Source organism: Aedes albopictus, chromosome 1, assembly GCF_035046485.1.
Source record: "Aedes albopictus strain Foshan chromosome 1, AalbF5, whole genome shotgun sequence".
In the NCBI taxonomy this organism is placed as follows: domain Eukaryota; kingdom Metazoa; phylum Arthropoda; class Insecta; order Diptera; family Culicidae; genus Aedes; species Aedes albopictus.
The window spans coordinates 79,241,408-79,256,647 of NC_085136.1; the positions used below are offsets into that span (position 1 = coordinate 79,241,408).

Consider the following 15,240-nt stretch of genomic DNA (forward strand, 5'->3'; position numbering starts at 1 on the left):
TAACGAAAGAGAGGGAAACCAAAGAAAGCCTCTCTTCTGCAGATAGGTCCTTTAGACATATTTGGCCTGACTTAAGTGACCGGTGGAACACAAGTAGCCGGTAAATCCACAATGTCGAAAAGTGCCCAAAATACCGGCCACTGCCCAAGTGGCCCGTTACCCTAGCCATTGATTTTCCGTGTTTCCTCGTGCTATAAAAATCTTGTATCGCCTTTTGACTGTTTTGTTTACCGGGTTGTTTTGGCGTCCTTTTACCTGGGCGATGTTTATATTTACGTTTGATGATTGGTGGTTCAATTTCCGTCGCGGAGTGCAGTTTTCAATTTGTGGAAAGCTTCTTCGTAGTAATCTCGCTGCCATGGGTCCCAAATTGGCCCCCAAGTGTTCCCACTGCCAAATTGGCACATCGGAGAAGTGGCACACGGTGGAAAAAGGCGTCACGTTGTGCATCCCGTGCCACGAACGCCAGGAAAAGGAACAGCTCGAACTCGAGCGGGAACTGAAGGAGATACAGGCGAAACCTCCGGTACCGCCACCGGTGCAAACGCCGGTGATCAAACCGGAGGGGGTGGAAACGGTTTTGCAGGGTCAAGCGCCCGGTGAGGAACCGGGGAAGGAAGAGGTGAAGGAGGAAAAGAAGGACGTCGATGAGACCAAGGAGGAACCGGATGAGAAGGACGATAAGGATTCCAATGCGGATGTGAAGGAGCGTCCGTTGCCATCGATGAGTCCGCGGAAGCTGCGGAAGAATGTGCGAAGTGCGCGGAAGGGAGGAGGAGGTGGTTCAGGGGGCAACGGCGGAAAAGGTGGAAGATCGCGAAGGTTCATCTTTAAGAAAAACCCGATGAAGGCCCCGGCGATTACGGTGACGACCCGCACCGTGGAGACGTTGTTCCACAATAACATTTACTATCAGATCGGGGACATCGTGTCGCTGATGGACGCCAAGGATAACGTGTATTACGCCCAGATCCACGGACTGCAGATCGATTCGTACTGCGAGAAGTCGGCGTATATCACCTGGTTAATTCCGACGACGTCGAGTCCGCCGCCGAAGCAGCGCTTTGATCCTGCGACGTATCTGATCGGACTGGAGGAGGACATACCGCGCAAGTTGAGCTGCATGGAGTTTGTCATGCACGCACCGAGCAGCTACTATCTGGATCGGCGCAATCCGTACCCGCGTCCGGACTGCTGGGGACCGGAGAACACCAGCCAGGAGGATAATTCCAACTTTATCTGGGCGAACATTTCCCATTTGTACCAATGCTAATGGAGGGTACGCGCCATTTTGATTGGCTTTTGTAGGTTAAGTAAATAATATTGTAAATTGTGGATTCACGAGTCGCATAGATTTGGTAGATTTAGGAAATAAAAGAGGAATAATCCTGAATATCGTGTTGTTATATAATTTACTGTCTTAGAAAACTTATAGAAAATTTTCCCTGGTTCGGGTGGTCTTATTGAATTCATGATGTAGTTGGGACACGACTTCGTGACGTCCAAAGGTGCTCGAGAGTCGAGGCGATTGGACCAGGACCGGGTCAAATGGCGAAGGATTCTTCAAACTGTAGCCCAATAAGTATAAGAGTATCAATCTACGTCTCAAAGAAGTTATTGTATAATTTCACAATTGTTCAATTGTAACGGTTCAAAAACAAACGAAAAGTTATGCATAGTAAACGTAACATCTAACCTTAGAGTTTCTAGTAGAAGTCCTCCTCGGGGTCCCGCTGGTTGTTCTGCTGCTGGTTCTTGATCTGGTCCTGATTCGAGTACATATCGGCAACCTGTTTGGCCGAGGTGGCGTCCGTGGTTCCCTTATCGTCCCGGATCTTGATGAACCTCGGGAATCGCAACGAAATGCCCTTCTCCGGGTCGATGATACCCTGGGCCGCCCGGTGCACCGGACTGAGCGAAAGATCGGCACAGAGCACCTCCCAGACCTGGGCCGGTTCGAACCAGTCGTCCGGCTCGTGTGATGAATCGTAGCGGTAGTAGTTCTTGGCCCGGGGAATGATTTTGTCCTTGAAGAAGTCCGTGTGCGTCTGGAGGTCCTCGTCGGAGAATCCGGTTCCGATCTTGCAGATGCTCTGGTATTCTTCGTTTTCTTCGTCGTAGCAAGCGAGGAGGAAACCACCGTAGGTTCCGGTTCGCTTGCCCCTGCCCTTGTAGCCGCCGATCACGACTAGGTCCAGAGAATCTCCGACACCCGAGAGGTAATCCTTCTTGAGCTTGAGCCAGTTTCGCGAACGTTTGGCGATTTCGTAGGTGGCTTCCTTCTGGAGGGTCTTGACCATGAGGCCTTCACAGTTGCCTTTAATAGCTTCGTCCAGGAAGCGCTGGAGCTCATCGATGTCGCCGGTATCCAGACGGGTGGCGTACTTCCATTCGCCTTCAAACTCGTTGAAGTTCTTGTACATCAGTTCTCGCCGTTCTATGAATGGCCGCTCCACGAGAGGCTTTCCGTTTAGATAGAGCAGATCAAACATGTAGACGCACACCTGCACCTTAATATCAGCTTCGTTGGCATCCTTCCGCTTTCGGGTACTAAGGATCTGGAAGGGTAGGATCTGCTTTTTGTCCTGATCCCAAGCAACAGCTTCACAATCCAAGATAGCGCTGGTCACTGATTCCTTGCGAGTGCGATCTAACCGTGCAATAATATCCGGATACTTACTGGTGTTGTTCTCCTGGTTCCGGCTGTAGATATTAACACTGCCATCCTCCAGCAGGTGGATTTGAGCTCGTTCCCCATCGTACTTCCACTCGCAGGTAAAATCAATTCCGTCAAATCGCTCCAGCACTTCCTGGACTCCCTTCGTGGGATGCGCCAACATAGGCTTCAGCGGAGTTCCCGGCATCATCGGACACTTCTCCAGCAGATGATCTATACCATGTTCCAGCAGAACCGGCACAATTTGGTTGTAGTTCGGGCACTGGCAGTAGACCGTTTTCAAAATCATGGCAATATCGTCCACTTTGGCCTTGGCCGTGGCTTCACTGCACTTGCTCAACGCGTTCACGATCGGTTCCTTACTATCGCCCTGATGCGGCGGAGTCATGGCACACGCTTGCGCCAAAGCCTGAAGCAACGATTGCTCCGCCAAACCTATCCGCAATTTCCCCGCCAGCGACCGAATGATAAACCGAGCTTCCGAGTGCCGACACGCCACAAACATCGACTGGATCTTGTCCATCTTCTTGGCCATCGAAGCGGTCCCCGTCATCTTGGCAATCTCCTTCAGCTTTCCAAATACCCCATCCACCGAATGCGGCGCCGGACGGAACATCATCCGCTGGCTGCTCTTGGACTGCTCTGCCACCAGCCCCAAATCGCCCGTATTCTGCGCATCAGTCTTTATCTGCGCCAAACTCCGCCCCGTGCTCTGGGCAATGGCCTTCATCAGCGTGTGCTCGGCAATTCCCAGCTCAACGCCCTCATAGGCCGGAGCCAGCTGGTTCAGACTTAGATAAACGCTCGCCAGCAAGTCGTTCGGGCTGAGCAAAATCACCGACCGAAAGTAGTTGCTCAAGATCTCCATCATCCGCAGCCGACCGCTGGTTTCTTCTATGATCTGGAATGTCCTGGCCAGGGCCAAGTACGGCACCTTTTCTCCCTTCTTCCAGAAGGCGTCGTTGATCGGGTGGTAGTTCTTCTTGCCCGGATTGTAGTCGGCGCCATCGACTTTGGAACCGCTGCTGCCACCGGAACTGGCGTCTTTTTTACCACTGGCACTGGTGAAGAAACTCATCACGTTCGTAGTTTTGTCCTTCACGTCGACCGGTTTCGATTCCACCTTTTTCGGTGATTCGCTTTCCTTTTTGACTTCCTTCGTCGTTTCAACATCTTTGCTGCTGGGTGATTTTTCCTGTTTGGGAGGTTTCTTGTCTTTAGGAGAACTTTTTTTGGACGATGTCTTGGGAGACTTCTTATCCTCTACCGTTTTCTTGGACTTCGATTCCGGCTTGGTTTTGGTTTCCGGACTAGTCTTTTCCTGCTTGACGGGTTTTTCCTCTTTCGGTTTTGCCGGACTGGAAATAAAATAAAATGTATGAAAAAGTTTAAATACTATATTAAAGCATTTTTTTTTCTTTTTAAGAAGTTACCAGCCGGTCGCTGAAACCTCTATACTAGGCCTTGGATAGGGAAGAATATATGGTAAGTGGGGGCAGGATGGGTCCCTATAACTTTCTGAATATAAATCGCATTTCTCTGTTTTCTACCACGACTCTCAGATATACTAGTCAGCTGTGATATTAGAGTATTGAAAGGTCATACAGTTTGAAATCTCAGTTAATGTGTGACACATCAACTATATATCTAAATTTTTCGTTAGATAATCGTATAATCGTAGAAATCACTTTTTTGTAATTACGTTATAAAAAGATCCACTTTTCAATTGTCTGAAGTGTGCTGAAATGGCCTACTTTTCACCACTAATGCAAGTGTACCGAAAAGTGCTACTTTTCGGCACCTTTGCCAGCACACACTTTTTACAAATTTCCGGGTCTTCCATAGATTCGAAAGCTGCTTCTGCACCCACTGACCATCTCGAAGCCGAATCTAGACGATTCCTATCCCAAATCGGACTGCAGATCGGGTAAAAAAGCAGTAGGGTGTGGGCGCCGGTTTTGGTCAGTCTAAGGGAAATCATTTTTATAAAAATAACCAATAATCCTATGAAAACAACCAATGAGTCAAATGAAAGATTTCAATCTATGTTTTGAAGGAAAAATGCAGAAATCAATACTTGATTTTTGTATTAAAAGTGGCACTGGCCAAAATAGAAGCTCTGCCGCAGTTTTGGCCATATTCTTAAGTTTGGTTTCTATTTTGGCCAATCACGTGTATTTCTTATGGGAGTGGCCAAATTAGAAGCACCCTGGCCAAAATAGATATATAGGAGCTGATTTTTTTAAGAAATATATTTTTTTCTTCCAGTTTTTAATCAAAATGTGTGGTTTTCACAGCTGTAATCATCATATTGTATTAGGATCTACTAGGTAAAAATTAATTTACGCCGATTTAGATCGCAACAGGCTCAATACCGCACTATGGCCAAAACTCCGGACTGGCCAAAACTGAAGCTTCTACCCTAGCTGAAGCTGTTTTTGTTACTTTTGTTGTTGAAGCTGTTATTGGAGGGTCTGTTGAATCAGCACGCAGCGATGTACAAAGAACGCAATACACGATCGAAGTACGTAATCCAGTTCACGCTGAAAAACTCATTGGTCTCACTGAACTATCCGACGGAAGGCCAATCTGCATCGCGCTGCATCCCAAATTGAATTAGAGCATGTGTATCTATCAACAACAGAATTGTTGCATATTACAGAACAGGATATTCAAGATGCTCTGACGCCTCAGGGAGTAATTGGGGTTAATCGCATCACTCGAATCGTTGATAGGATAAAAGTGAGTACTCCAGCGTTAATCCTGTCGTTCAACAGCACGACGTATCCTGAGCATGTGGAAGTTGGACTAACTTGCGTCGCCACGAAACCGTTCTACCCAAACCCACTACAATGTTATGTATGCTATCGATTCGGGCATTTGAGTGAGCTCGTAGAAGACTTCAAAACGGCAACAGTTATGCAGAAGCTGCAGCTCAACCCTCAATGAGTGCATCCAGATATAACGCATTGATGGAATCCATTGAGAACAGGCAGATTAAAGAGCTGATTGCCAGCGTTAATGAAAAATCACAAGAGATCCAAAACATGTCGAAGAAGATGGACAGCATGAAAACATACATAGCAATGCTCGCTAAAAAGGTTCGCAACCAACCCGAATCACTTCAGAAGACGAAACAACCGAAACAAACAGATCCAATTGAGATGGACCAGACAACAGAAACAGGAAAACACAACGGTTATCCCAAACGGCAGAATCACGGAAACAACTCTAAACAAACAGCTCCTGAAATCCAAAGAATGTGTCCAGCAGATCTGGAGCCCACCACCGAAACGGTTGACGTTGAGCAACTTTGAGCAAAACGATCCCACGGATTTCCCTATGACTCCCATGTACGGGGGATAGACAAAATGATCGGGACATGTAAAATATTCACTTTTCAAAAAATGGTCAAATAGCTGTAACTTTTTGAAAAGTCTATCGAAAAATCTAAAAATTTCACTGTAAGTTGATAAACTAGTTGTGTATCAATGATCCAATTTTGGGAAAGATCGGGCTGTTCTACATGAAATTAGAAAGATTCTGGAAAAAAATCAAAATTATCCGATAGCTAATTTTGAACTCCGATAGCTAATTTTGAACACAGACACTCTGTGCTAAGACGCTTGAAGAATGATAATCCACGAAAAGCAGCAGCTTTAACAGACTTCAAACTAGCCCGACATGAATCAAGAAAAATAGTTGAATGCGCGAAAAAGACCTCATGGGAATCGTTTGCAGCCAGTTTTAACCCCAAACATCCAGCAACGAAATGTGGCAACGCTTTAATGCCTTCTGCAGTAAACGACGAAGCCACAACCGCGTTTTGAAAATCGGCGATGAAACAGTCACTGAACCAGGGAGTATTGCAGACCAACTAGCCGATTTCTTTCAGCAAGTTTCCAGCTTATCCGAGGAAACCGAGGAAACAATCGAAAGTCAATCGAATCATTCAGGTGACAAAACAACGATTAATGGCTTCAACGAAGACTTCACAATTGATGAGTTATTATGGGCGTTAGATAAACTGCCCCCACTCGCATAACAGTCCCATCTTTGCTGGGTTTCCTATTCATATGGGACTTTTATGCGAGTGGGGGCAGTAAAGCTGGTAGTAAATCTGTAGGAATTGACAACATTAGCTATCCAATGCTATGTCATCTACCTATACGAGTTAAAATGCAACTACTCGACACGATCAACTGTATTTGGAGAACAGGTGAAATACCACAGATTTGGAAAGAAAGAATTGTCATACCGATTCCCAAGTTAGGCAAGGACCCAAAAGTCCTGAGAAATCAGCGTCCAATAACTTTGCTCGGTTGCTTAGGCAAGACTGTCGAGCGCATGGTAAATAGACGACTCGTGGAAGCTCTGGAAAAACACCAACGGTTGAATAAACACCAATTCGCCTTCCGTAAGGGTCGAGGGGTCGATCTATATTTGGCAGCATTAGAAGAATCGATACGAAACGTAGTGGATAGCAAGGTAAGGATCACTGCGAAATTCTCATGATCGATATCACAAAGGCGTATGATACAGCTAATAGGGATAAAATTATATCAATATTGGATGGCTAGGGAATCCGAGGAAGAATGCTAAATTTCGTACGAAGCTTTTTGACTGACCGGTGCTTTCGTGTTGCGGTTGGGGACACCTTGTCATCCAAGCGTGTTCAACAGACAGGAGTGCCGCAGGGATCTACATTATCAGTGACACTATTTCTCGTATTAATGGAGACGATTTTCAATGACGCACCCAAAGAAATTGAAATGTTTGTTCGAGAAGCAAGCATTGAAGCAAGTACGATCACTAGTATTTAAGTATGCCATGCAAATATTGTTAGAGTTAAATATAGTTTTGTTGAAACCTCCGACTCGTCTAGTCACCATTTATTATCGAGGAGGAGATACTACCGACGAGAGAGAAGTACATGAGTTTGATCGGAGCTTTGCTTTATTTGGCGACTGACTCGTCACTCTCACACACTCACATCAGGATACCACAAGTTGCAGACCCGACATCGCTATAAGTGCGTCAATTCTTGGACGAAAGGTTAGCAAACCAACCAAAGCGGACTGGACAGAAGCGAAACGTACGTTGCGATATTTGTATTCGACTGCTGACATGAAGTTGACACTCGGAGGAGCTGGAGACCTGATAGGATACGCTGACGCGGATTGGGCAGGAGATAAGACCGACCGTAAATCCAACACCGGCTTCGTGTTTCAACTTGGGAAAGGATCGATATCGTGGACAGCTCGTAAACAACAATGCGTGACACTATCTTCGACAGAAGCCGAGTATGTGGCGATTTCTGAAGCGAGCAAGGAGCTGATGTGGCTGTTGAAACTTTTGGCGGACTTGGGTGAGAAGATTCAAAAACCGGTTACGATCAAGGAAGACAACCAGAGTTATATTAGTCTGCTGCAAGCTGAAGGAGAATCCCAACGTACGAAGCATATTGATACGAAATTCAACTTCATTCGTGACATTTGCAACAATGGAACATTGAAGGTAAAGTACTGCCCAACCGAATTTATGAAAGCTGATATCCTGACAAAACCCTTGGCGCGCATCAAACACGGAATGCTGAGGGAATCTCTTGGTATACAATATATCGCACTTGAGGAGGAGTGTTCGAGAAGCAAGCATTGAAGCAAGTACGATCACTAGTATAAGTATGCCATGCAAATATTGTTAGAGTTAAATATAGTTTTGTTGAAACCTCCGACTCGTCTAGTCACCATTTATTTCTGCTCCAAGAATGTTTGTATATGCTGACGGTGTTATAGTAGTCGTAAAAGGACATACACCTAGAGCAGTTAGGAAAAGACTGCGAAAAGCTGCCAAAGCGCTTGAAAAATGGAGCGCACGAATCGGTTTAACCATATCCAGCGAAAAAAACAGATTCATGCATATCTGCAAAAAAAAACGAAAACACCTGATTTGATCATGAATCATGAATCCATCACTGAAGTAAAATATGCTAGAATTCTTGGAGTATTTTTCGACAGTCGCTTGAATTTTAAGAGACATGTAGCTGAAGTACGAAACAAACATCAATAAATTTTCTTAAAGCAATAGGAAACCGTATGGGTGGAGGAACCAGAAAAACACTATTACAAATCAACAACACTGTCCTTCTTCCAAAGCTACTATTTGGAATAGCATTGGTTAATAGGGGCAGTTCAACCAATATGAAAATGCTACAACCTCTATATAACGCCGGAGTACGTGAAGCATGTGGGGTATTTCGCTCAAGTCCAATCGAATCTATAATGGCAGAATCTGGACAATTACCTTTTTCTTATTTAGTAATCCAGCAGACTGCATCGAAATCTATTCGTTTAGGGGGTTCAGGGACAAGATGGCCACCCTAAGCTTAGGCGCTTTGGAAGCATATACTTTCATTAAAATATGGCTGTTTAACATTGACCCCCTTTGTTTCATGTCTTTTCTATCTTATTAACACAAAAAAGCATTTTATTTTGCACTACGAATGCAAAATAAATTCATTTGAAAAATGTTACTTTCGACATAGAATTTTTGCCATATGGGGCAAGATGGCCACCCCATCGGAGCAAGACGGCCACAGAGCTAAATTTTCACAATTAGTGTGCTTTAATCCCTAATCAACGGTCAATAAACCAAGGTCGAATCATCCGCAACGCTTTGCCTACAGATGGTGTGGTATTTGCCAACATTATCTTTATGATAATGTTTGAAATAAAATTGATAGAAATTCGCCGGGCTTGGTGGTCTAGTGGCTACCGCTTCTGATTCGTATGCAGAAGGTCATGGGTTCAATCCCTGGCCCGTCCTTTTCATCCTACTTTGTATCTTTCTATCTACTTTCTCTCGCTCTCTCTTCTCTACATATACAACTCATGTATATTCATATGTTCATAGCCATCGCTAGAACCAGAAACGAATTGAAAAAAAAAATCGTTTCCCTCCCTTCCAAGTTCCACACATAGCACATTGTATATATAACGCCTATAAGTTATGCAACCAAAGCGTGCTGTGCCGCTTGACCTTATTCACCTTATTCACCACACAATCTATCACGAACACTATAAATAACCCCTATCCATGGATCGTATCACCGACCCAACGGTGACTCCCAGATCTCCCATCCTTTCCGTCTAACAAATACCCCAGTCCGTGCGGGTTGTGGGGACGCAGAGTGCTCTCGGTCTCTAGTAGCAACAACCAGTACACTCTAACATTCCTTTCCCTTCCCAGCTTGACTATAAGGACCTGGCCGGCGCCATTATTGATCAAATATGCATGAGCTGCTAAAATTGCACTTTGAGAATAAGTGGAATGTCCCAGCCCCTTATTCAGTTGGATCTCAGTGCAATTGGTACCAGTTCAGATCAATCACGGAGGAGCAACCATTGACATGTATAGTCAGAATTGATCGATCGATTGATCGATCGTGATCGATCGATCGAAATAAAATAGATAGAAATTTCTTTGGAAATGTTCTATGATTTGGTATATTTTTTTCTTCAAACTTGTTTCTCTCGAAACGATTTATCTGCAGATACATTACTACTCTTTTCACGCATTATACTGTAATTCAACGTCTTGTAACGAACCCTCTTATGGCGGTTTTAGCTACGATTTTCCATCTCTGTACCAAAATATTCAATGAAACCAATCACCGTTCAAGAGCAAATAACTTCAAAGTTTTTCTTAGGTATCATCTACATCGTAGTTAATTTTAACAGCCCCAACTAATATGAAAAAGCAATTTTCTGTGGTTTTGCAGTATCTTTAAACATCAATAACAGTTTTGAGGCTGCTTTAGATTGATTTTTGGATGGCGACATAGGCCTTACCACAGGTGGCCATCTTGCCCCGAATGATTACGATACGTTTATCATTTCTTATATGGCATAATCAATTCAAAACTTTGAAATTTTATTGTTCAGGATCAACAACAGTCACATATAGACACTATTAAAAATTAAAAATAATTTTTAAAACGATGTTATTTCATTACTAATCCTTAAAATCAGATGATCTGATACTATAAGAAAACACTGTTTTTGAACACTCAAACTTCAAACACTATTTTATAGTAGATTTTTCAAACAAATAGTAACTTTTTCGCACATTATAAACATGAAGCATTGTTTATAATCACAACCCATGCAGAAAATATTTTTGTGTTGCGAATTTATGCTTAAAACACAGGGTGGCCATCTTGCCCCACAACCCCCTACTAGAAAAGGAGAATCTTCTATGTGATACCTAGACAAGAATCTAACCAACAAGAAGATGATGATGCCGCACACATCATGCGCAACTACCCTTCAATACGAAGGGCCAGACTTGCCTATGAAAACCTTACTGGCAATCGAATTCCCTGTATCGCCCATCTACCTTGCATAACTGGAAGATCTTGGTACGATAGGAAACCTAATATCGATTGGATTGTTAAACATAATTATAAGGTTGGGCAACCACCAATCAAAGCAAACCAGATTTAACGGCATTTGCTCAACAATTCATACCAACAGTACCGAAAATTTTTCACTGATGGCTCTGTAGACTCTGGAAACGTTGGTTTTGGAAGAGCTTCAGATAATATCAATATCTCGATTGGACTACCCAAGGAGTGCTCAGTTTTTTTTTCCGCTGAAGCAATGGCTGTGCTCTACACTGTACAAAACCTCGTCAATGAAAACGAACAAACGGTTATCATTTCGGACTCAGCAAGCACACTGGAAGCGCTTCAAAAGGGACAATCTAGACATCCTTGGATTCAACAGTTGGAGAAGGAACTATTAACAAAACGAGTTGTACTATGCTGGATACCAGGACATGTCGGAATTACAGGAAACGTTAGAGCAGACAACCTAGCAAAGCAAGGAACAGCAGCGGAAATAATGGAAATTCTCATCCCGGGAGAAGATGCCATACGAAGTTGTAAAGCAGCTATCCGTTAAAAATGGGAAAATGAATGGTACCGATGCTCCAACTTTCTTCGGCAAGTGAAAGTCTCCACTTGACCATGGATAGATCGGTCGTCTGCAGCGGAACAGAGAGCATTAAGTAGATTAAGGATAGGGCACACGAACATAACCCATAGAGACATCTATTTAGTAGAAACTCAAATATATGTGAAACGTGTAATGAAGTATTGACAGTGCGGCACATACTTGTGGATTGCAGAAAGTATGAATTACAAAGAAGTCAATGCTATCTTAAAGATAATTAATGTGAAATCCTTAGCTTTGAAAAAGAAGAAGACAAAGTTGTAAAATTTCTTAGACGTTCTGGTTTATTATCTAAAATTTGATACTTTTTCTCTAATTTAGTAATAGGATGAATGACTGTATAGTTAAATCCTGAATCAAATAAAAAAAAACACTAATACACGTAATAAGCTGAACATTTTAAAACGGCATCACATTCTCGAATGGTTTGTGGTAATTTGCTTCTTCAACATCAATGCAGTAGGAATTAAGCAAAAAATATTAAAATTCGGAAAAGCCAAAAACGTCCAAAAAATTAGCTTTTCGGGGGCAATCGCGCTGTTGCGCGAAATTGTACTCAACGTAGTAGCTTTGTTTTCTTGTACCTAGTTTGCCTTGGCTAACCATATCGCGGATGTCAACAAACAAGGTCGTGTTGGCCATCAATATCAGTGTTGACGCGATTCAACTTTCTGCGCGCCAATGCGTAATTGGGTTCTTTAGGTGTATCCTGATTATTTCATATTCTGATTCTCCGCCCAAAAATTTGCTGAAATCCAAAATTTCATAATTTTTGGAGTCCGGGAACTATTTTTAAAATGCATTTAAAGTTTGTATGGGGAAATTTTTTTGTTCGGGTCGAACTGTCACTTTATCGATTGAACTGTCATTCTATCCACGAAAATTAAAACTGTTTTGTTAATTTACCCATCAAAACAAAGGTATGGAAATCCAATAAAATCACGTTATACTCAGAAAAATAAGCTCTTTCGATTAGGCTATAGAAAATAGCAATGTTTTATTCACTAAACAACCCAATTGCCCCCGAAAACCTAGTTTTTGGGACACACTTGGCTTTCGCGAATTTTAATAATTTTTGCCTAACTCCTACGGCATTGATGTCAAAGAAGCAAATAATCACATATTATTAGAGAATATTATGCCGTTTTAAAACATCCAACTTGTTACGTACCTTAGGGTGTTCCAGAACAAAATCTATCAAAAAATTAACTTTTTAAGATTTTTTGATTACAAATGCGATAATTACATAAGTTTCATTTAATTTTATTGGCATACGATGTTTGGAAAACTTGTAGCAAACAAGTATATCTTTCAATTTGTGCAGCAAAAAAATAATTTTTAATAAGTTTCAGTGTACTGTACTGTAGTGTTTCAGTGTAAGTAGTTTCAGTGTAGTTCAGTGTAGTCAGGTTTTTTTTTACGCGGGGGATACGTACCGCGTAAAAAAAAACTCAGTTCAAAATTCGAAAAACCGCGTAAAAAAAGTCTCACCATTTCTCGACGAATCATGCAAAAATAAGACGATGAATTTTTTTTTTATATGGAGTTTTCATTTACGCGGCCGCGTAAATGAAAACCGCGTAAAAAAAGACCTGACTGTAGTAATGATTTTTTGAAGCTCGAAAATAGTCGAAAAACACAAAATTGATTTGATGCTGAAATTTTGACCAGTTAACATCTTTTAGGATGCCAATCAAAATATGGGGGTGGACTTGAGAATCAGAGAACATTTTTAAAAAGGTGGACAGGCCTACTGGCCATTCTTCCATCGCTGGAAATGAATTGGCTGATGAGTTAGCTCGCACTGAAGCATCACATGACTTCATTGGCCCTGAGCCAGCTATTCTGGTATCCAAGTGTTAGGTAAAGCTTCAGATTGACACCTGGGCTGCCACTCAGCACCAGACAATACTGGAATAGTTTGGAGTCATGTCGCCAAACAAGCCATCTCTAGGGGTGGCAAAGTATCTAACAAATCTGTCAAAGCAGAATTGCAGCATGCTGGTCAAAGCATTGACTGGCCACTGCCGATTCAGTTATCACATGGCGAATATTCAGCAAGCTGTTTCATTTGCCTGTGATAGCTGTGAATCCGATTATGGAACTTCGTATCATTTGATTGATATGTAACTGTCCAGTTTTTGCGCAACTGCGTTTCCACGTACTCGGTAATCTCTGAATCTTCAGGACGTTCTGTTCTTCTTGACCCGCTGTGGTAAAGAGCTATAGGCTCTCTTTAGGCTTAATGCGTTATCACAGTGTTCTTTTCAGGGCATTGTTTGAACCCATTGTGATACGCTTGTGCGTGTGTGACGATCCTATTCCCTTACCTGTCCTTTCCCCTGTCCCATCATTTTTCCCTTCTCTTCTCCCTCAGGTAAATGATTAATAGGCTCGTGTTCATGGCGATGGCACAAATTTCCCAAATGGAGGAGAACGTGCCTCTGGAGCCGACTGATACATGATACGTAGAAAACCTCCATAAATTACGCCCCGTTTTAAGGTGGAGGGAGCGTTTTGCAAAGTATGACGACCTATTCAAAAATGTGACACAATTCATGGAGCTTTCATCAAACATGTTTTAAATATACTCTCTTCCAATAGTGACTCACCTTTCCTTCTTCGGCGAACTCTCCCCCTCCTCACTGGACGATGAAGCTATGCGACGCCGCTTGGGAACGCTCAATGAAGTTTCCTTCGAATCCCCTACGGGCTTCTTCTCCGGCGACGGCGACGGAGACGAATCGAACAATGCTGCGGCGGTTGACTTCCTTCCGGCTCCTCCGGAACGCTTCACCGGGCTGTCCTCATCTCCGGATTTGACCGGCGTCGTTGCCGCTTTCTTGCTACGTTTGGCACCGCCGGCATAGAAACGAACGGAACAATACAACGGATAACAATTACTATCTAGCCAACACTGTGGGTAGACCCGCGTCGCCAAATGCACCATTCGCTGGCCACGAACGGGGCACTGCGTCGCGGCATTTATAACGGAGATCACAGCCGTACGCAGCATAATTTCTATGGGTGGTTCGACGGCGTCGATTCCCGCAATATTACACACGCGCACTTCGTCACATCTATAATAAAGCCACAAGCGACTTACCTAACCGCATTGTTATTGTCCGCTTCATCGGATCGGCGTTTCTCCTTGCCGTTCGTCGCACCGCTCTTGCTCTGTTGACCGGTGGCGGCTTCGTCATCTGCTTTCTTGACGTTGGTTTTGGAGAAAAATGATCTGCAAAAAAATTCAAAATCAAACCATTTACTTCAGATACAAGGTGGTATACTTACAATATCGATTTTTGGTGGGACATTCTCAGCCGTAAATTGTAGCAATATATGTAATTTATTAAATTTAGCACTGCAATAAAATATTTATAATAGTTTTTATCTCGCGAGAAAACGACACGATTCGAAAACACCGCGGCGAACCTGGGACCCAGCGGCGAACCATGAAAACAACAACGCACAGAAGGACAACAAAAATTGCGCCATGAGAGAAACGTCATGAAATGTTTCACGTCGTTCGTGATCGATGGGCATCGT

General features: G+C 43.3%; 2 protein-coding genes across 3 annotated transcripts; one reads left to right on the forward strand and one right to left on the reverse strand.

Moving 5' to 3' along the window:
* Positions 1 to 281: 281 nt before the first annotated feature.
* LOC115256369 (uncharacterized) lies at positions 282 to 1,393 on the forward strand. The gene has a single exon (XM_029854734.2). It carries the CDS (start codon positions 359 to 361, stop codon positions 1,271 to 1,273), a length of 915 nt encoding a protein of 304 aa, XP_029710594.1. The 5' UTR covers positions 282 to 358; the 3' UTR covers positions 1,274 to 1,393.
* A 206-nt stretch (positions 1,394 to 1,599) lies between these two features.
* LOC115256368 (DNA ligase 1) lies at positions 1,600 to 15,153 on the reverse strand. Of its 2 annotated transcripts, XM_029854732.2 has the most exons (4): positions 14,986 to 15,153; positions 14,798 to 14,929; positions 14,304 to 14,537; positions 1,600 to 4,035 (listed from the first exon to the last, which is right to left on the reverse strand). In XM_029854732.2, the coding sequence occupies exons 1-4, from the start codon at positions 15,006 to 15,008 to the stop codon at positions 1,707 to 1,709; spliced, it is 2,718 nt and encodes a 905-aa protein (XP_029710592.1). In that variant the 5' UTR covers positions 15,009 to 15,153; the 3' UTR covers positions 1,600 to 1,706. The 2 variants fall into 2 exon arrangements, with proteins under 2 accessions (XP_029710592.1, XP_029710593.1); XM_029854733.2 differs by lacking the exons at positions 14,798 to 14,929; positions 14,986 to 15,153 and having other exon boundaries at positions 14,304 to 14,791.
* Between the last annotated feature and the right edge of the window lie 87 nt (positions 15,154 to 15,240).

Bases quoted from the DNA above. Each gene is read 5' to 3' on its own strand.
- LOC115256368 (XM_029854733.2), bottom strand. From the start codon at position 14,707: ATGCTGCGTACGGCTGTGATCTCCGTTATAAATGCCGCGACGCAGTGC. The intron at 4,036-14,303 runs GTGAGTCACTAT...TTTTATTTCCAG, and splicing joins AGTTCGCCGAAGAAGGAAAG to TCCGGCAAAACCGAAAGAGG.
- LOC115256369 (XM_029854734.2), top strand. From the start codon at position 359: ATGGGTCCCAAATTGGCCCCCAAGTGTTCCCACTGCCAAATTGGCACA.